At 46.4% G+C, this 21,087-nt stretch overlaps 1 protein-coding gene across 7 annotated transcripts in view; it reads left to right on the top strand.

Annotated features, from left to right (window-relative positions):
* Window positions 1-583: 583 nt before the first annotated feature.
* The window catches only part of ARL15 (ARF like GTPase 15), a 486,108-nt gene continuing 465,604 nt past the window's right edge, over window positions 584-21,087 (top strand). For 3 of the 7 annotated variants that reach the window (XM_089312777.1, XM_089312773.1, XM_089312780.1), the window contains exon 1: window positions 584-787. In XM_089312777.1, coding sequence (XP_089168903.1) covers window positions 740-787 — 48 coding nt within the window. In that variant the 5' untranslated portion in view covers window positions 584-739. The remainder of the gene's footprint in view (window positions 788-21,087) is intronic. The other 4 variants (XM_051853777.3, XM_089312775.1, XM_089312779.1 and 1 more) reach the window with 4 other exon arrangements.

Raw genomic sequence — 21,087 nt, 5'->3', positions numbered from 1 at the left:
AAAAGTGATTCTCCCGGGGACGGCCCCGAGTGTCCGCAGGCTGCAGGCGGGGCTTGTGTGTCCCCTCAGGAATGCCGCGCCGGGAACTGCCCACCTGAGCGGGTTCACAGGACGAGGTGCGGGCGGTCTGCGCTCCCCACAGCCGCCCACAAGCCAGCCGGTTCAGAGCGCCCTTCCACACACGTCCCGTCCAGGTGGTGCCGCCTCAAGGCCGCGGAGCCGCTGGGAGAGCGCCCTCGGGCTACCACGCCTCCCTCCTCACAGACCTCGCTTCCTACCGGAGGCTGCGCGGGGACGCCGAGGGCCCTGGAGCACCGCGCTCCGCTCCGTTGTCCCCAACCCGGAGGCCACGGCAGCCCACAGAACGCAGGCAGCCGCGGCAGCCGTCGATTTTCCGTTCCCCCAGTTCCCTCTTCCGCCTGCGCCGCCCGCCCCCGCTCCCGCCCCTCAGCCGGGCACACAGGAACCTGCGCCCTGCTCTCTCCCGCGCTTCTCCGCGGCCGCCTGTAGGGGCCTGCCTTTTATAGGCGCGGCAGCCAATGAGCGCGCTCCTTCCCTTCGGCCCGCCCGCCCGCCCGCCCAATCGCCGCGCCCCTTGTGTTAGGTTCGGCTCCTCGGCTGCTCTCGGTTATTTTCGCTGTTGCTGGCTTTTTCAGGAGCTGCTCGCTCGCAGCTAGAGACGCTGCCTTTTTTTTTTTTTTCCGGGTTCGGAGCCGTTCCGGATGCTTTAGGCTGCCGGATGTCTGATCTCCGGATAACTGAGGCGTTTCTGTACATGGATTATCTGGTAGGTGCGGGCAATGGGGTGGTGTGTCGCCTCTGGGACCTCGGCTGGCCCCGCCGGCCGCCGCCGGGAGGAACTGCCTTTTTGCTTTCTTTCTCTGGGCTGGGATGCCTCGGGGGTTCTTCCTCCCGCTGCCGGCTCTTGAAGGCGTGCCCTGGGCTCTCGGGGTGGGGGGTGGCAGGGTGCGGGAGCTGACAGGTGACGGTGAGGCCCGGGTCAGCTCGGCGGCTGCGCGGGGGTCGCGCGGCGAGATGCGGGCCGGGCTGCGGGGCGTCCCGTGCCGGCGATGGAGGCTCCCTGGCTTCCCCGTGCGCTGCCCGCCGAGGACTTGCTTTTCCGGGGAAGCAGGAGTTTTCCGCTCTCCCCGGAGCACAACTCCAGGTGCTATTAAAGAGCCATAACCGAGAATGGCTCTCTAAGTGCCTGGCAGCCCCGCTCATTTGGTTGCTATTAGACTGGGAGAGCGCTGACCCGGGAGGCGGCGGGGTTCTGCAGGCACGTTCCCGGCCCGCGCCGGGGCGAGCCTGCACCGCCGTCGGGCCGGCGTCCTGCGCGCGGATCGGGTCCCGGCTGCACTTTGTTTAGGCCGGGCTCGAGCTGGGAGGTTGACGTGGGGGCGAAAAGCGGCAGCTCAGGGGCTGGGGCTGCTCGGAAAACTGACTTGTGGGAGTGCGCGCGTGTGGAATTATGCAAGCCCCGCGTTGTGTTCCAGAAATCTTGATTTCCCCATCGCCGCCTGTTTCCGTGGTGCCGAGGCTCTTCCCCGGCGCGGGCTGTGCTCGGCCCCGCGCCGTGGCGGCGTTTGCGGTGCGGGGCGGAAGCCGGCGGCGAGGGACAGCTGGCCCCGCTGTCCACCGGCTGGACGCGGGCACCTGGCTTACGGCTGCAGGTGGGCCCTGGCCGGGATGGGCCGGTGCCTTCTAGGAATTAGGCTGAAAGCTTTGCGGAGGCCGAGAGCCGCTGGGCAGGGCTGGTTTTTGCAGTATTATCTGCGCGTTTTGCGCTTGCAGAAAACGCCTGCCCTGTGCTACGTGCACTTGAGGAGGGAGGCTGCCCCTGGCAGCTCGTGTGCCGCCCTGCGAATGGAGCGCCGTCCAACATTCAAGTTCAAGTTCTGTGCTGTCGCTGCTATGTGGATGGCAGCGACTTCCTCTCTCCTGGCCTTCCAGGGATTCTGCTTACTCCCTGCTGAAGCAGGTGAGGGGACTGTCTTGTTGGCAGCGTGCTTTCCAATGCAAGGCGCTCTTGGGTTGAGCTGCCTGGTGCGTCCGAGAGATGACTTATTACGTTGCACGACGGATGAATGTGTAGCCTGTCTTAAAAAGTGTAGTGTGCGGTTGTGTCGTGCAGTCTGCCCACATTCAAGCTGAAGTGTGGTCGGGGGTTATTAGCAAACGGGAGAGGGTAAGCATCGCCTGGCTACCACCCAAGGCTAGTGTTGGATTCCTGAGTGAGTTGTGCCTAAAGAAGGCACTCAGGTGGTTCTGGTCATTTTGTTATTGTCTTTGTTTTACCGAATGTGTTTTAAATTTTCAAATTGTTATCACGCAGCTGTCTCTGAGGTGCCAAACCCAAGGAAGCTCTCAGTGAAAGCAATGTTGAAAACCGGTCGGTTACCGTTTAAATGGGTGCATGAATGTGGGCTCAATGGTGACCCAAAAACAGATCAGTTTCCATGCCAATTTACTGTTTGTGTCAACATCATGGGCCCCACATTTGACCTCACCTTTTTGTTTTACCTGCCACCCATCCACATACATTCTAGTTTTGCTTTGCTATATATATATATATATATATATATAAATTGTTTTGTTGCTTTAACCATGCTTGTAAAGACAAGTGCAGTGAGATAATTTCATAGAACTCTTTGGAAGTGAGAAAAAAATTTTTTAAACCAGTTCAATCCTTATGAGTGTATTTCCCAGATATTCCCTGTGAAAAGATTAAGAAAATCTTTCAGCATGAAACTGGACTGAAGAAAAAAAACACAAACAACGCCCTCCCACCGTGGTGCTTCCGTTCAGGTGCTGCATGTCAGCTTTTAGAAGAAATGTGCCACACGGCCCTCATTTTTCCCTGTCTTGCAGATCGACTTGTTTGCATATGCTTTATATGGTGTTTATTAAAAACTGCTTCTGAAAAAAAAAAAAAACCACAATTTCTTGTGTCCAGGATCTTATTTTTTAAATGACTCCATCCCCAAATTCTTTTACTTACCTTGCTGGGGAGAAAAAATTCCTCTTATTCCAAGTTTGAGTCCTGATTTTGCATAGTAGACTAGAATAAGCTCTCTTCCCAGGCACTTGATGGGAATAATTGTGTGTGCCTTCTTTTTTTAAAATTGGGGTTTGCTTTTGGAATGTGGAAGAGAGCGAGCACACGCTGCGTGTGTCTGTTGTCATTGTTCTTTGGACTGGATGTCACCACCTAACCTTTATTATTTGGAGGGGAGAGGAAAGGAAGAGAAAGAGGAAGGTAGAGGTGCTATTTGTAACGGCTTTCAATCCGATTAAGATGGTAAAGCCGAAGCAGCAGTTCTCCGATCTTAGCTGTTGCTGTTTTTTTTTTTTAAGAAATGTTCTCAATTAGAGGTTATAGCTGGTGAGGGTCAAGGATAGTCCCTGATATTTAAGACAGGGCTTTTATTGATTTCAATACAGGGGAATAGCGGTAATTTGTTGGTCAGAACTAATTCTGTACATCACCTGGTGTGGTGGCTCACCTGAGTCCTGGCACGGAGTTAGGGCCCAGTATCTGTGTAATCACAGGAATATGAGACTGGAGTGTCAATTCTCCTTGTCTTACCAGCCTCTAAACTGAGACAAGATAAAATCTGTTTGGATTAGGTGTTTTGTTCTGGGGAATGCAGAATGTATCCTTCCCTCTTAACTTTAAAGATTATCGAGTATAATTTGTTTAGCTGGGGTTGCAATTTAAAGGTAAACTGTCTGTTTTCCAGTTGATAAGCAGGATCTTCCTAGGAGGCTCCCCCTCCTCACCATGGCTTTGAAGGCCCTGTTCTCACTTGTCAGGTCTATGGGAAAGGATTTGGCTGTTGTCCCTGCAGGCAGTACCAGCATCTTACTACTCTGCTGACAGCTAGGAGTAGCAAGACCATGTGCAAAGCTTTTTGAATAAGGAAGGAGAAGGTAGTCAAGTTAGAATGAAAGAAAAATACATCTAGCAGGTTTTTCTGGGAGGTTTGACAAGATCAATTTCAGGATTCCTTTCAACTCCAAATGTTCTTTTTGTCTTGACTCTGTTGCACCCACCCCCACCCCCTTGTGCCATCAAAACAACAGCAATAGGATTGGTTATATTTTGTATGATAAGGATGGTCTCTACCATAATAGAAGGAGAGTGACTTATAAATAGCACATTGCTTTTCAAATATATAATGTTATTGCATTGCAATTATGTTGCTGATATTATTCTTATACCTCCTGTGCAATGAGTGTTATTGCTTAATGGTAAGTGCTAGACTGCTTTTTCAAACTCTTCTCAAGAAATGGAAAGATTGGGAGTGGTAATCACCAAGCAGAAGCCAGAAGACTTCTTGAGAATTATTTAGTTCCTATAAAAATAAAACTATATTCTGATCTTTTCATTAATTCAACCAACAGATATTTATGGATCCAGTGTTTGGTGCATAGCCTTGAGAGTCATAAGCCCTCCACCATGGCACCCCCACCCCTTGGCCTCAGGACTGAAAGGTGTGGGGCAATAGGGGAGCCTGTGGCAGGGCAGATTGAGTGAGGCATAGAGGGCAGGAGGCAACTTCTGAGGTGCTCCTTTGCTTTCTAGTGTGTTTCTCTCTGATGTGTGTTTTTGTTTTATTGTGAACTAAGCTGTAAGGTTACACTTGGAAATGTGACAGGTGCTTGGTTAGTGGCTGGTGTTGTAGTGCAGTGGGCTAAGCTGCCGCCTGGGGAATGACTATCCCGTGTCAGAGTGCCTGGTTACTTCCATGCTGCCAATTCGACTTCCTGCTACTGTGCCTGGGAGGCAGCAGATGATGGCCCAGGTGGTTGGAATCCTGCTACCTAGGAGGAAGACCAACTGGATGGAGTTTCTGGCATTTGACTTGGCCTGGCCTATTCCTGGCTGTTTCTTGCATTTGGGGCCTGAACTAGTGGATAGATGATCTCTCTCTCTCTCTCTTAACTCTGACTTTCAAATAAACAAATATATCTTTTTTTAAAAAATGCTTGATTAATCTTATATGTTAATTTTCAGCACTCCTTGCATTTGTACATTCTGTTTGGGATTTAATATGATTTCTTTTTTGTATAGGTCAAGTTCACCAGTCTAGTTTCTTGGGCATCAGTTGTATCTGCCATTACAAAAATTTGTGTCTTCTCTGGCAAAAAAAAAAAAAAAAAAAAAAAAAAAAAAAAAACAACAACAACAAAAAAACCAAAACACCTAAATGAAAGATCTCTGAGTGAGATCCCAGTGGAAAGAACAGGTCTTCAAAGAAGGAGGTACCTTTCTCTGAAGGGAGGAGAGAACAAGGTGGAAGTGTCTAAATATGATCAGAGTTGGCGAACTCAAAAGGCTTCCATAGCCTTGGCAACTCATGACAAGAGCCTAGGGTGATTACTGATGCCATAAACAAGAGTGTCAGTTTGTTAAGTCAAAAACAGGAGTTACTGTGCACTTATTCCTCATGTAGGATCTCTGTCCTTAATGTGCTGTACATTGTGATTTAATGCTATAACTAGTACTCAAACAGTATTTTTTACTTTGTGTTTCTATGTGGGTGCAATCTGTTGAAATCTTTACTTAATATATGCTAAACTGATCTTCTGTATATAAAGAGAATTGAAAATGAATCTTGATGTGAATGGAAGGGGAGAGGGAGTGGGAAAGGGGAGGGTTGCAGGTGGGAGGGAAGTTATGGGAGGGGGGGAAGCCATTGTAATCCATAAGCTGTACTTTGGAAATTTATATTCATTAAATAAAAGTTAAAAAAAAAATTGTGTCTTCAGGAGAAGATCCAATGAGAGAAATGGATGGATCGTCACAAATGTATCACCATTCACAGGATAAAAATATTCTATTCAACAAGCCAAGAATAGAAATTCATGTTATGCTACAGAGAGCAAAGCCCATGGGTGCTGATAAGTTGGAAAGGGGTTCATTTGAAAAGAGGAGTGAAGTCACATTTGTGATTTTATATGATGTTCAGTTACTTTGGAGCTGGACTTTTTTTTAATTAATTTTTTGAAAGTCACAGAGGGATACACACACACACACAGAGAGAGAGAGAGAGAGAGAGAGAGATCTTCCATCTGCTGGTTCACTTTCCAAGTGGCCACATGGCCAGGGCTGAGCTAGGCCAAAGCCAAGAGCCAGGAGCTCTCTTCCGGGTCTCATGTAGGTGCAGTGATCCAAGGACTTGGGCCATCTTCTGCTGTTTTCCCAGGTGCATTAGCAGGGAGCTAGATCGCAAGTGGGGCAGCCAGGACTCAAATTGATACTCATATGGGATGCCAACATTGCAGGCAGTGGCTTAACACACTGTGCCGCAACACCTGCCCCAGGCCAGACACTTTCTCGTCTTAATGTCAGCTGGACTAGGCAGTCCTATTAGTATTCCTTTAGTAATAATTCATAAGTTAAAAATCTGAGCACAATAAATCATTCGTGGAAGTCACTTGGCAAGAACTTTTTCAGAAAATCCATTGTACCAGGTAGGAATTGTTTTACAAAGGTGCTAGGTCTGGTATCTGAGATTCCACCACTCCAGCCTCACAGCGTTGGTCCAAGGAGGAGGCACACAGGCACCTTGAACAGTGTCCTCTAGGACACTGCATTTGGAAGGATGCGTTAAGCCACATGCTTCTTGTTGTGTGGGCAGTGCTGGGGTAAAGGATGTCACCTGTAGGGGCGTTCAAGGGAGACTGGGGGGAGGTTATGTAATCTCCCCCAGGTCACACCACCAGCAAGTCGTTGGGGTTGTGGCCCTCCGGGCACTCCCTCTGCACCACCTTCCACCTGGAAGTCATTTTTTTATGCTGGGCAACTTGGTGATAAAGCTGTGGGAATGCACTTGAAATTTTTACAGCATGTTTCAGATAAATACAGCCCTCCATGTCCAAGGGTTTCACATCCAGGGATAGAAAGTATTTGTAAAAAAACACTGTCTGTACTGAACATGTACAGACTGTTCTTGTTGTTCCCTAAACAATGCTGTGTAACAGCGATTTACATAGCATGTATATTATATCAGGCATCATAAACAACCTAGAGATGATTTAAGGTATGTAGGAACGTTTGCGTAGGATGTATGCAAACACTATGCTATTTTTTGGTAAGAGACTTGAGCATCCAGGAATGTTGGTATCTGCGGTAGGTCCTGGAACCAGTCCACCATGGATACCAACTGATGGCTGGACTGTGCTGCTGCTTAAGTGAGTGGGTACAGAAAAGTGCTCCATGGCCACCAGCACATTAAAGCAGGTGCTATGAGACACATGGCCAATGCTCCTTTCTGCTTTTATTTTATTTTATTTTTTTTAAAGATTTACTTACTTGAGAGGCAGAGTTAGGGAGGGAGGGACAGAGGTCTTCCATCTGCTGGTTCATTCCCCAAATGGCTTCAACAGCTGGAATTGAGCCAGGAGCCAGGAGCTTCCTCCAGGTCTCCTCTGTGGATCAGCGGCTCAAGCACTTGGGCCATCTTCTACTGTTTTCCCAGGTCATTGGCAGGGAGCTGGATTGGAAGTGGAGCAGCTGGGACTCGAGCTGGTGTCCGTATGGTATGCCTGATGCTTAACCTACTACACACAGCGCTGGCCCCAGTGCTCTGTCTTCCCCAAGGACTTGGCTCTGCCCATGGCCATTACAGGTGAGGCTTGTTGGCAAGAGCACTGTGTTGTCTGCAGAACCACCCCTGTCCAGCCCCCAGCACCCAGCACCCATGCCAATGCTTTGGTCCCTGAGGTGGCTTTCACATCCTGTGTTCCATCAAGGAACCACAAGTAGATTTCCGGGCAGCCTCATGCTGCAGCCCCTGGTGTCATGTTCAGGGGCATATTCCTGCCTGTCCCAAGCCCCAGGACCTTTTGAAGAGGTTGCGGAGTCTCAGGTTCTATTTGTATTTTAAGTCTGCTGTGCTTCTTTATCGAGTGTTGCCCAGGACACGAGACCACAAACAACCCTTTGCTTCTGCATTACATCTGGGCAAAGTCCCGATGACACTGAGTATAAAGGATTTGTTTTGCAGTAGACTGGAGGGAAGGAAAGATTTTTACAGACAGTCTGATAACTGCATTGTAGCTAAAAAGAAATGGGAATTTCCCATGCTACTTCTCACAAACTGACTTGACTGGCTTTAGTTGGAGCCTGCTGTCTCCTTCCATTTTGATGCTCTGCCCCAGCATCTCCCGGCATGCTTCAGGTGTTCACATGAACCTGGAAGCTTAGTTCTGGCTGACCCTCATTGCAGAGTGCCCAGGAACACTTGGCTTTCAGCAATACTCAGATCAGCTCCACACCTGGTCTAATGCTCTTTTTCTTTTCTTTCTTTTTTTTTCTTTTTTTTTTTTTGACAGGCAGAGTTAGACAGTGGGAGAGAGAGTGACAGAGAGAGAGGTCTTCCTTTCCGTTGGTTCACCCCACAAATGACCGCTACGTCCAGCGCACTGCGCCAATCCGAAGCCAGGAGCCAGGTGTTTCCTCCTGGTCTCCCATGCGGGTACAGGGCCCAAGCACTTGGGCCATCCTCCACTGCACTCCCGGGCCACAGCAGAGAGCTGGACTGGAAGAGGAGCAACCAGGACAGAATCCGCTCCCCAACTGGGACTAGAACCCCGGGTGCTGGTGCCGCAGGTGGAGGATTAGCCAAGTGAGCCACGGCACCGGCCAGTCTAATGCTCTTTCTTTTTCTTTTTCTTTTTCTTTTCTTTTCTTTTCCTTTTTTTTTTTTTTACAGTCAGAGTGGACAGTGAGAGAGAGAGACAGAGAGAAAGGTCTTCCTTTGCCGTTGGTTCACCCTCCAATGGCCACCACGGCTGGCGCGCTGTGACCGGCACACCGCGCTGATCCGATGGCAGGAGCCAGGTACTTATCCTGGTCTCCCATGGGGTGCAGGGCCCAAGCACTTGGGCCATCCTCCACTGCACTCCCTGGCCACAGCAGAGAGCTGGCCTGGAAGAGGGGCAACCGGGACAGAATCCAGCGCCCTGACCGGGACTAGAACCCATTGTGCCGGTGCCGCAAGGTGGAGGATTAGCCTAGTGAGCCGCGGCGCCGGCCACTAATGCTCTTTCCTCACCATCTTGAAACTCTTAATTTGTGAAGAAGAGGCTTTGCGTGTTCATATTGCATGGATCCCCACAATTTATATAGTTGGTTGTGATTGCTGGTGCTGAAGATAAGACATGGCTGACCTTGGAGTCCATGGCCTGGTCAGTGCTGGTTCCCTGAAGGTCACCGTTTCACCACCAGAATCTAGTCTGGTACTTGTTAAATTCGAGACTGTCTACCAAATGCAGTGCTGAGAGTTTTACTTGGGTCTGATTTAATCCTTCCAACAGTCTTGTTAACCAACTCTTTCTGACTTCAACTTAGGAAAGAGGAAACTTGGGGCCCTGGAAAGTTGAGTACTGGCAAGGATCAGGTAACCCATGGAGGGTCGGGGCTGAGGTCTGAACCTAGCCCGTCTGATTCCAAGCCCGTGCTTATGAGCATGTTTTAGTCCTGCTCACCTAATATAATTGATAGTTGAGAGAATGAGGCGAGGGGCTGCATGAAACGTAAATGCAGTCCTGGAACTTGAGGGGTCACTTGACTGCTGTGGTCACCTGGGTACCAGGGAGAGCCCTCCCCGACTCTGGGAACTTGGCGACGGCACAGATCCCACTGGGGAAGCTGCGTGGGTTTGTGCCTTGAGGCGGGAGTTTGCATACCAGTTTTGCCCTCATCATTTACCCACTGCTTTGCATAAACTGTCATGCTCCTGTCTCGCCTCTCAGCCCCAACACCTACCTGGATTTGACAGGCACTAACCACTGGGGCAGCTGCATTTGCAGGACAGTCTCATTCACCGGCTTTGTCTGTACTGAGACCTGCTCTGACCTCTGCACTGCCTCTCTGGGTTGAGGGCTCATCCCCTAGTAGTTGTGTCCATGTCTTCCTGGGAGGGATTTGTTTTTTCCCAGGATAGCTGCTTCTGTGGCCTCTCACAGGTGGGGAGGGGGTGCTTGATGTCTGGAGCTAGTCCAGGGCCGATGAAGGGGGCGCAGCAAGTTTGTGCCTGTTCCTAATTCATCTGGACATGGAGTCAGGAGCGAACATGACGTCCAGTTCTTTCTTTCAGAGTTTGATTTTCTAAGTATGAATTATTGCAAGCCGTCACAGGCAACTACAGGAAACAATGTAACAGACTTTTGGGCATTTTTTTCACTTATTCAGATTTGTGTGTTTTTTTTTTTTTATTTTTTTTTTTTAGATTTATTTATTTGAAAGTCAGAGTTACAGAGAAGGAGAGGTAGAGGCAGAGAGAGAGAGAATGAGAATGAGAATGAATCTTCCATTCACTGGTTCACTCCCCAAATGGCTGCAGCAGTTGGGTCTGGGCCAGACCAAAGCCAGGAGCTTCCTCTGGTCTCCCAGGTGGGTGGGTGCAGGGGCCCAAGGACTTGGGCCATCTTCCACTGCTTTCCTAGGCCATAGCAGAGAGCTAGATCAGAAGTGGAGCAGCCAGGACTCAAACTGGTGTGTATATGAGATGCTGGCACTGCAGGTAGCCGCTTTACCAGCCAGGGTGCATCACTGGCCCCTTGAAAGTGAAGATATTGTTTCATACATAATTTTGTACCTAATGACTTTTAAGTTTTAATAATTTCAAATTACTTGGTAATTAAATCATAATTAGAACTTTAATAATTTCACTTTCCTTTTTTAAGATTTATTCATTTATTTGAAAGGCAGAATTACAGAGAGGTGGGGGGGGTGTCTTCCATCCACTGACTGGTTCAGTCTTCAAATGGCCACAGTGGTTGGAGCTGAGCCAATCTGAAGCCAGGAGCCAGGAGCTTCTTCCAGGTCTCCTGCACGGGTGCAGGGGCCCAAGCACTTGGGCCATTTTCCACTGCTTTTCCAGGCCATAGCAGAGAACTGGGTCAGAAGTGGGTCAGGAGCTGGCGCTGTTGCACAGTGGGTTAATGCCTGGCCTGAAGCGCCAACATCTCATGTGGGCACCGGTTCGAGGCCCGGCTGCTCCGCTTCTGATCCTGCTCTCTGCTGTGGCCTGGAAGGCAATAGAGGATGGCCTACGTCTTTTGGCCCCTGCACCCACGTGGGAGACCCGGAAGAAGCTCCTGATTCCCGGCTTCGGATTGGTGCAGCTCCAGCCATTGCAGCCAATTGGGTAGTGAACCATCAGATGGAAGACCTCTCTCTCTGCCTCTCCTCTCTCTGTGTAACTTTGATTTTCAAATAAATAAATCTTAAAAAAAAAAAAAAGTGGGTCAGCTAGGACTCAAACCATCGCCCATATGGGATGCTGACATGGCAGGTGGTGGCTTTACCCACTATGCCACAGCGCTGGCCCCCAATAGTTTTAATTTCTAAAGCATGAGTTTTCTGTATTATTCTGATAAACTACAATTGATTAAATATCTTTTCCTTGTACATTTTATATTTGCTCCAATTTGGTTGTTATAAATAGTACTGCAATGCACATTTCATAAACACTTGGGGATTTTTGTGAGAGTGTACTGTAAGGAGGAGTAATTAGTTCTGTGGTACAGAGTTCCAGTGCCTAGTAAGTTTGGGAAACTGGGTCACATTTAAGCAGGCTCCTTTATTGTGCAGTTTTATCATGCTCATGTACACAATGAATCTCTTAAGGCAGTTATGTTTAATACTCCTAGGCCTTTGGGGGGTGTTCTTGCTGTATGATGAGGTTCTAGAACTAGAATTGCCAGGTTTTAAAGGCACTCAACATTGCAAGAGGCTTGACATTGATTAAATCAGCTGATGTTTGCGATCCGTTTAGAATGGTATTTGGATGTAGTCAGCCACTGGTTGTTGGGATAAAGCTATCTCATAATGAGGGTGGTGATAGTGATGCTGATGAGTGCTTACTGAGGATTCACTGTGCAGGGTTCTGTGCGAAATGCTTCGGAGGCCTTTTGGTTAGGCGTTTCCATAACCCACTAAGACGTGTAGTAGCGAGGAAACCAAGGATCAGGAAGAAATGAGTAATCACAGCTGCCTCAGTGGTGAGGAGTGCTGGTGACATGTTTGCAGTCTTAACCTGAACTCATTTTTATTGCTGTGATAGAGAAGAAAAAGAGCGGAACTTGAGATGTGCTTTGGCCTACTTGGTTAAGAAGCCTATGGGGCCATGGCTGTGGCACAGTGGGTAAAGCTGCCACCTGTATGGGCACTGATTCGAGGTCCAATCCAGCTCCCTGCTAATGTGCCTGGGAGGGCAGTGGAGGATAGCTCAAGTGCTTGGGCTCCTGCATGCACATGGGAGACTTGGAAGAAGCTCCTGGCTCCTGGCTTCCGCCTGGCCTAGCCCTGACTGTTGCAGCCATTTGGGGAGTAGTAAACCAGTGGATGGAAGATCTTTGTCTCCCCCTCTCTCTGAAAGTCTGACTTTCAAATAAATAAATAAATCTTTTTTAAAAAAGCAAAAAACAGAAGTCTATGTTCCACACCTAAGTGAGTTCAACTTCTAGCTCTGCTTTCTGGTTCCAGCTTCCTGCTAATGCAGACCTTGGGAGATAGCAGTGATGGCTCAAGTGACTGGAATCCTGCCACCCAAGTCAGAGACCTGAAGTGAGTTTCCAGTATCAGCTTTGACCCAACTCTGTTTTTTTTTTTTTTTTTTTTTTTTTGAAAGAGTAACAGAGAGAGGTAGAGATAGAGAGAGGTCTTCATCTGCTGGTTCACTCCCCAGAGTTGTACTGCTCTGAAGCCGGGAGCCAGGAGCTTCTTCCAGGTCTCCCACATTGTGCAGGAGCCCAAGGACTTGGGTCATCTTCTACTGCCTTCCCAGGCCATAGCAGAGAGCTGGATTGGAAGAGGAGCAGCTGGGACTAGAATCGGTGTCCATATGGGATGCTGGTGCTTCAGGCCAGGGCTTTAACCCGCTGCGCCACAGCGCTGGCCCGTAAAAGTTTTTTTTTTTTTTTTTTTTTTTTTTTTTTTTTTTTAAATACAACTGGGGGCCAGTGCTGTGGCATAATGGGTTAAGCGACCACCTTCAGTGCCGGCATGCTACTTTGGATCCAGCTCCCTGTTGATGCTCCTGGGAAAGCAGCAGAGGATGGCCCATGTCCTTGGGCCTCTGTCACACATGTGGGAGACCTGGATGGAGCTCCAGGTTCTTGACTTTGGCCTGGCACAGGCCTGGTGGTTGTGGCCATTTGGGGAGTGAACCAGCAGATGGAGGATATCTCCTTCCCTTTCTCTCTCTCTCCCTCCCTTTCTCCCTCTCTCCCTCTCCCTCTCTCTGTAATTCTGCCTTTCAAATAAATACATCTAAAACAGAAAACAAACAAACAAACACCAGAGGCTGAAGTCCTGTTCCTTTCACCTGTTTTTTTTTTTTTTTTGTGAGATATAGAAACAATATTAGAGTCAGAGACTTCCAGCCAGAGTGGCACTGAGGCAAAACCCAAAGAGTCCAGTGGTACTGGAGTTTTTAAGTTCAATTTTGGAGAAGAAAAAAACTTGGCATTCAGTTACAAGGCAGAGACAAAACCCATCTAAAGACCTGATTTGCAATCTTTTGTCCTGCCTTGCTTGCTCAAGATAAAACAAAAAGAGCCATCCAAGGGTGGGATACCTAATTTGTTTTACACTAAACTGGGAGCTCAGAAGGAGCTCACCCCCTTTAAATTCTAATAAGATTGGACGCTTCCAGGAAGTGGGCAGGCAGATACTTTTGACCTTGCTAAAGACAACCTCTGGGCAAAGCAAGCATTTTGCGTCCTCCATCTCCACCGGAAGTCCTGACTGCCCACCCATCTGACTCCCCACATTCCGTTCCCCAGAGGAATGGACCTTAACTTCCGTTGGGGGATGTGGGACAATGACCTCTCTGGCTTCTTCAAGCTGAGCAGGGGTGAAGTAGCAGGAGGTGGAGAATGTAGCGCCAACTTGCAGAAACTGCTTTCATCGGAGGTTTCGTGTGCATAGCCATCTAGAACTTCACTGTTTCAAGTCTGGAGAAAAGGAATCTTAACAAGCAGGTTAAACTTCCAGGGTCAGTCTGGCAGGATGATTCGACTCTGGCTGGAGTTGGACTCTAGCGGGATCCAAGTCAGGACACCAAAATGTTACAGGTGAGATGGCAGCGGAGAAAATATTATTACCTCAGTTCTTTATCTCACATGGAAGAATTATTTCCAAGTAGATAAGCGGAGAGTTATAAAAGCAAAATTTATTAGTCAAAGACCTCCAGCCAGAGTAGCACATAGAAGGGCTCCAAGGGAGGCAAAACCCCAACCTGCTAGCTTTGGGATATAAGTGTTTTTCAGATCTCAGTCCATGACAAAATGGAAAAATCAAGAGAATGTTAGTAAGCAATCAAAAATTTAATTTACAGATATTTAAAAATTGAGTGCATCTATTTCTTTTTGTGGATATTAGAATATCCTCTCTATTCTAAGTGATAGTGAATAGTTCTCTCTCTCTCTCTAAGATTATTTATTTATTTGAAAGAGTTACAGAGAGAGATCTTCCATCAACTGGTTCACTGCCCAGATGGCTGCAATGGCCAGCTAGGCTGAAGGCAGAAGCCAGGAGCTTGATACTGGTCTCCCACTTGGGTTCAGGGGCCCAAGCACTTGGGCCATCTTCTGCTGCTTTCCCCAGGCTGTTAGCAGGGAGCTAGATCGGAAGCGGAGCAGCCACAATGCCGGCCTTGTCTAAAGATATTATTACCAGGCAGAATAAAAAGATGATAATCATGTATCAGTCCTCAAGTGTGTATATCTGTATGTATTTAGAATTGATTTATTTCTAAGCCTCCAAATACTGGAAACTTGATCCATGACAAATCTTCTTCAGCTAGAGTTTCCTCATTTGCAAAATGCAGGTAGCATCAGATCATTAATAAAAATAAATAAACTATAAAGTATATAGTGTATTATTGGGGGGGAAGAAAATTGTAGAATTTCTATACTGATTGATGGCCCATATGATTCAATATCCGGGCATCAACAGAAGGGGGCAGTTGTAGAGTCTCTGTTTTTCTCTTTCTCTGTGTATCCTTGATTTTGTGTTTTTTTCCTTTAGGGTTTTTTTCCCCCCACCGTCTACAATTTTTGTAGAATAATTTAGACATTATTTGAGAACACATTATATTTCTTGTCAATTGTTAGAACTGGGAATCAAGAAGTTGTCCATGACCTGGAACAAGACATGCATTTTTGGTTTGTTCTGCAACAGGCCAACATTTTGGTCTGTTATCCATACTTAAATAGTAAGCTTCCTCCTAGTCCCTATGAGAAGGTTAATTTTTAGTCTCGTTTTAATATTTATTCTCTCCTTTTTTCCTATTCTAATTCAGATTTTTATAGTTAGAAAATGTTTTGTTAATTTATAAATTCTTTAAAATGAGCATAACTTGTAACTAAATTTAAATGTTATAAACTTTGAATGTCATCAGATGTAACTAATCATATTAATTTCCAGAGGTTAGCTCCCCAAGTTAATTTTCACTCTTTAGGTTTTCATAATTGTGGCTTGAATTGAAAAACTTCCCAGAAGAGCTTCTGCTGCTTCTGTGAGTTGATTCTGATTTTTAAAATGTTACTATGACTAGTAAATGATCTCAGAATCTTATTTATAAAGAAATGTTGAGATTTTTTTTAAACATTAGATGAGATGATGTGTATAGTATATGCCAAGAATGTAAGGTGTTATACAAAGCTCTGGCCATCATTATTTTTCCTTTTCTAATTAAAATTCTTATTTATCCTAAGAAATGCTTAAAAAAAAAAAAAAGAGGTAATTTTCCATACAGTGAGTCACATAAGTCTTAAAGTTGCAGCTGGATGTATGTATGTATACTTGAACGTTGTAACTACCCCCAGAAGGGATGTGGCACCTTCCCAATACTTCAGAAGTCTTTGTGTCTCTTCTCAGGCAGTACCAGCATAGATTTATTTTGTCTGGCTTTGAGCTGTCTGTTTTCTGTTGTGTTTGATTTCTTTTCATTCAGCTCACCTTTGGGATTCATCCATTTTGTTGCATGAAAAAGTAGTTTGTTCTTTTTTTGTTGTTCTTATTGCAATTTAATAGTCCATTGTGGCCAGCGCCATGGCTCACTAGGCTAATCCTCCACCTTGCAGCGCCAGCACACCGGGTTCTAGTCCCGGTAGGGGTGCCGGATTCTAGGGGTGCCGGATTCTGTCCCGGTTGCCCCTCTTCCAGGCCAGCTCTCTGCTGTGGCCAGGGAGTGCAGTGGAGGATGGCCCAAGTGCTTGGGCCCTGCACCCGCATGGAAGACCAGGAGAAGCACCTGGCTCCTGCCTTCGGATCAGCGCAGTGCGCCGGCTGCAGCGCGCCAGCGGCGGTGGCCATTGGAGGGTGAACCAATGGCAAAGGAAGACCTTTCTCTCTCTCTCTCTCACTGTCTACTCTGCCTGTCAAAAAAAAAGTCCATTGTATGAATATGTCATTACCAGTTGATCTGTTCTATTGTTGGTGGGCATTTTAGATGGTTCCCAGTTTGTGGATATTTGAAATCACACGGCTACAGACATTTTGGTGAAAATAAACATTGATTTCTGTTGGATGTATACCAAGGGTGGAATTTCAGGGTCATAGGGTGTATGTATATTTAGTTTTACTGCATACTGCCAAATATTTTCACAAATTGTACCAATTGGATGTCCACCATTCATGTAAGAGACTTGTAGTTATTCCATATCCTCACCAGTCCTTTATATTGTCAGCCATTTTATTTAGTCTGTCAGATGGGTGTGTCTACTCCAAAGAAATTTGAATTTTCCCAGTGCTACTTGTAAACATTCAGATCTGAGAACAATATAGTAAAAGAAGAATTTAAGACAATTTTTCTTATTTTGATTTAGATAAATTGTTTGGCTATATTCTGAAATTCTGATGGTATGCTATTCAATTGTTTGGTTTCTTTGAAAACTGTGACATGCTTAAGAAGTACCATGGGAATCAACTGACCCAATTCTGTTCCTGGCTTTGCTACCAAGTGTGTGAGCTTGGGCAAGCCATCACTGTCATTGACCTCAGTTTTTTCATCTTTGAAAGGATGAGATTAGTTAGATAATCCCAAAATCTTTCTTAGTCATGTACTTCCTGAACTATTTCTCTTTTCTTTCTCAGCAAGTGACTTTTGTGTTACCTTTACATAACTTTTCATTCATTTGTTCAACTTCCCTAATATTTTTATCAGACTTTTATGTCCTGCTGCTGTCCTGGGCACTGGGGATGTACAAGTGAAAAAAGCATTGACTTGTCCTAAAGACACTCCTTTGGATAGCACTGTTTATCAGGAGGGAAATAAAGGTTACTAAGGGAGCACATGAAAGGGGACGTTAACCTGAGAGCCCAGAGGAGTGGTTTTGTGTCTAACAGTGAAGTAGAATAGAGTTGGCCCAGTGACAGAGCCAAGGCCGGGCAGAGAAAGCAGCTGTGTAACCCCATGACTTCACAGAACTGCAGGAGCTTTGTGTGGCTGGGGCAGGGTTTGGAGCAGTGTCTGGACATGAAGCGGCAGAGCACAGTGAATGCCACTTTATGGAACCTTTCAAGGTTTGCCTGCAGTGACATGGTCAGATCTGGCTTCAGTGTGGAAGGCCAACTGTGGCAAGACTAGTCAAGAGAATGTTGCTCCAATCTGGGAATGAGATGGTGATATTCACAACCAGGTAGGGGCAGGAGAGCCACAGAAGAGTACATGCATTCAAGTCATGCGTAAGAATTGCCAGAATTTTGTAATTAGATATGGAAGATGAGAGAAGAGATCTTAGGGTGGGTTGGGGATGGGGTAATTCAAGTGTTTGGTTTGAACATTGTTGTGGTCATCTATTCGTGAGTAATAAACCATCTCAAAACAGTGGTTTCAAATAATGACAGTAATTTGTTTTACTTATGAATCTAAGATTTTACTTGGTTTGACTAGGCAGTTCTTGCTCAGGTTCCCTTCCGAAGTTAAACTCAGATGGTGACTGGGTCATCTCAAAGCTTCTTCATACACATGTCTGACATTTGAGCTAGGAGTATTGTAACAGCTGGGAGCTGGACAAATATAATGGAATACTGGGACCTCCCTTTGTGTGGTCTTCCAATGTGGTGGCCTCAGGATAGCTGGACTTCTATTGAGGCTGGAGGCTCACTGAGCAAATGTACCAAGAGAAACTGATAGAAGCTACATGGCCTTTTCTAACCTGTCCTCAGCAGTGGTGCAGCATCATCAAGCCAGTCACAAAGGCATGCTCAGGTTCAGGGGCAGGACAGAGACCTCTGTTGGTAGGAGGAAGGTTGAAGACTTTATGGGCATATTTTAACACTACCTCCTTGAGTTGGTTAATGGGGTCAGGTACCGTGATATGCCATAATTGAAGGAATACCAGGTTGTGATGGAAGGCGGAGAGTTTGATTGCAGAGTGCCTCAGTTTGGGCTGTTTATTCAACAATACAAATTGAGATTTCAAGTAAGTACATTGAAACTCAGAATGAGATTTGGACATGTAGTTAAAATAATGCCTAATGTTCATTATTACTTGCAGTATACTATACTGTATTATTAATATCATTATGTAAGAGGCACAAAGCTAAATATTTTTCTTAAATTCATTTATTATCATTTTACTTATCTAAAAAAATTTGAGAGGCAATGAGACAGAGTGAGCTCCCATCCACTGATTCACTCCTCAAATGCCTGCAACAGCTGGGACTGGGCCAGGCTAATGTTGGGAGGCAAGAACCCCATTCAGGTCTTGCATATAGGTATCAGGGACCCAACTACTTGAGCCAGCACTGCTGCCTCCCAAGGTGGGCATTAGCAGGAAACTGGAATTGGGGCCAGAACTGGGACTTGATCTCCGGCACTGTGATATGGGATGTGGGTGTCCCAAGTGGTGTCTTAACCACCAGGCCAAATGCTTGCCCCTGTTTTTATCATTTTCCACATTGGAAAACTATGGCTTAGAGAAATTGAGTGTCATGCTAAGACATGATGGAGCCATAATTCGAACCGAGTTCCGACTAGTGCCTGCACTTAGTTCTTAACCATGTAGATGATGACTGAAGCCATAGTCAGGCCTGAAGTTTGGGTAATGCAGAGTGGGATAGGAATCTCCATGTGTTAGCCAATGCTAGCACATAGTAGGCATACAGTTTTTTACAGGATTACCAAAAGAAAAAGGAAGCTAAACAGGGGCCTTGGAGAAAGAGAATAGAGAGTTTGGAAGAAAGCCTGGAAAGGGTGCCGTCAAGCAGGCTGAGGACAGAGACTGTTTCCAGGAAGAGGAAGTGGCCAACTTGCTAAACATTGCCCACAGATTGTGGAAGATGATGACTGACAAATGACCACTGGATTCATATTAGCTGTGACCTTACTGTTGGGGGTCAGATGGGAGTTACATTAGTGAAGAGAGGGAAGTGAGAACATGATGCTTGTAGACTTAACTAAGTCATGAAAGGGAAAAGGAGGGCGTAAACTTCAGGGGCAGGAGGATTGGGGGTTGGCTTTCCATCGTGAGTCATGAGCTGGTGGTGCTGATGAAGTAGAATGCAAGGTCCTTCTCTTTAGAGTGAAATGTGTGGGGCCGGGGTTTGAACTGAGTAGACTTGAAGAAGGTGCCGTGAAGAGTGAGATTGAGGGATGACTGAGGAAACAGAAGGGTTGATGGTTGTGTGGTGTTGAAGTCACACACTGTGACTTAACAATGACACACATTTACTGGGTTGTGTGATGTTTTGTTTGTTTTTCTTTCAACTCTTGTTCTTAATAAAGCTGGGTAGCTTGTGTGATCCTGACTTCTAGCTAATTAAAATGATCGGCAAGCATAGTATTATGGAGATAATTTTAGTGGGAGAATTCACTTTCCCCCTCCTACTCTAATTTAAACCTTCTCTCCAGTCTTTCACTACAAAAACTGAGTGGAGGCTCTTCCTGGGCTGCTCGCAGGGCTGCCGTAGTCAGTTGTGCCTATTGGACACTGCACAGAGATGCCTGCCAAGGGGGCAGGTAGGGTTGTAATCTAGCTTCAGTTTAGCTTCTCGAAGTGCCCACTGGTGATTGACAGAGAGATGTGTAAAGGGCTAGCATGGCCCTGCCTCAGGCCTTTGTTCCTGTCCTACTTACAGGACAAAACACATGTCACCTATCAGGACCAGGTTCAGGCCTCTTAATATCCCCAGAGCCTAGTGCAGGTGCACACTATAGGTGCTGAGTCAGTGGTTGGACTGAGAGGCTGAACAGAGCAGTAATTAAGGACACTGACTTTGGAGCTGAACTACGTGCTTTGCGTTCTAGCTCTGTCCACTTACCTGCTCTGCAGCCTTTGCACCTCAGTTTCCCCATGTACAAATTGGGCATAGTAATTGTACCTTACAGAGAACGTGCATGTATGCACAAACACACACATATGCATTCATATATGTATAATTTTTAAAGAGAGTCTAGTATTAAAAAAGTGTTAGCTATTACTGAACTGGGACAGGACTTACAGCACTATTGTCACTGAAGACTCTGTTCATTTTTCCAATATAGCCTCTCATGGATCTTCCGCCTCCACCTATTAAATGTAGTACACGTAACTGGGTTAAAGACACTGCAGCTTGTTGGGGTTTTAAGTGGCAGCTCTTTCTGGTTTACAGGGTGAAAGGTCCTGGCATGACATGCAGTGGCCCACACCCCTCCTCAGGCAAGTTCTGCTTCCAGCTGTTACATAAATTTGGCCAAATGAGATGATTCACTTTGAACCAAGTGGGTGAGTTCTCTCAGGGCCTGCTCTAGCATTCTGTGATTGTCTGCAACTCTCAGCTCCTCTTTGATTGGAATCAGAGCTTAAAAGTCAAGTGTCTGCTTTTGAGAAAGCCTTCCCGTAGCATGTGCTTTGCCGGGTGGTGGAAGGAGCGCTGGCCTGACTTAGTGGATGATGTTGCTGTTCTTTGTCATTGTCAATGTTTCCTGAATGTGGCTGTCCTGTTTTCAACGCACTGTGCTAGCTGTAGAAAACCTCTTGTGATGAGGAGAGTTCTCTTTGCCTTTGTATAATTTTATGTCAGAGTATTATACTTCTATATTGTTTACTGGTCATATTTCTCTTACTGCAATGTGATAT

This window comes from Oryctolagus cuniculus, chromosome 14, assembly GCF_051225735.1.
Source record: "Oryctolagus cuniculus isolate XC-2025 breed Fujian yellow rabbit chromosome 14, ASM5122573v1, whole genome shotgun sequence".
NCBI classification, from domain to species: domain Eukaryota; kingdom Metazoa; phylum Chordata; class Mammalia; order Lagomorpha; family Leporidae; genus Oryctolagus; species Oryctolagus cuniculus.
The sequence above is the reverse complement of the archived record's forward strand: the minus strand, read 5'-3'. Positions and strand labels throughout refer to the sequence as shown.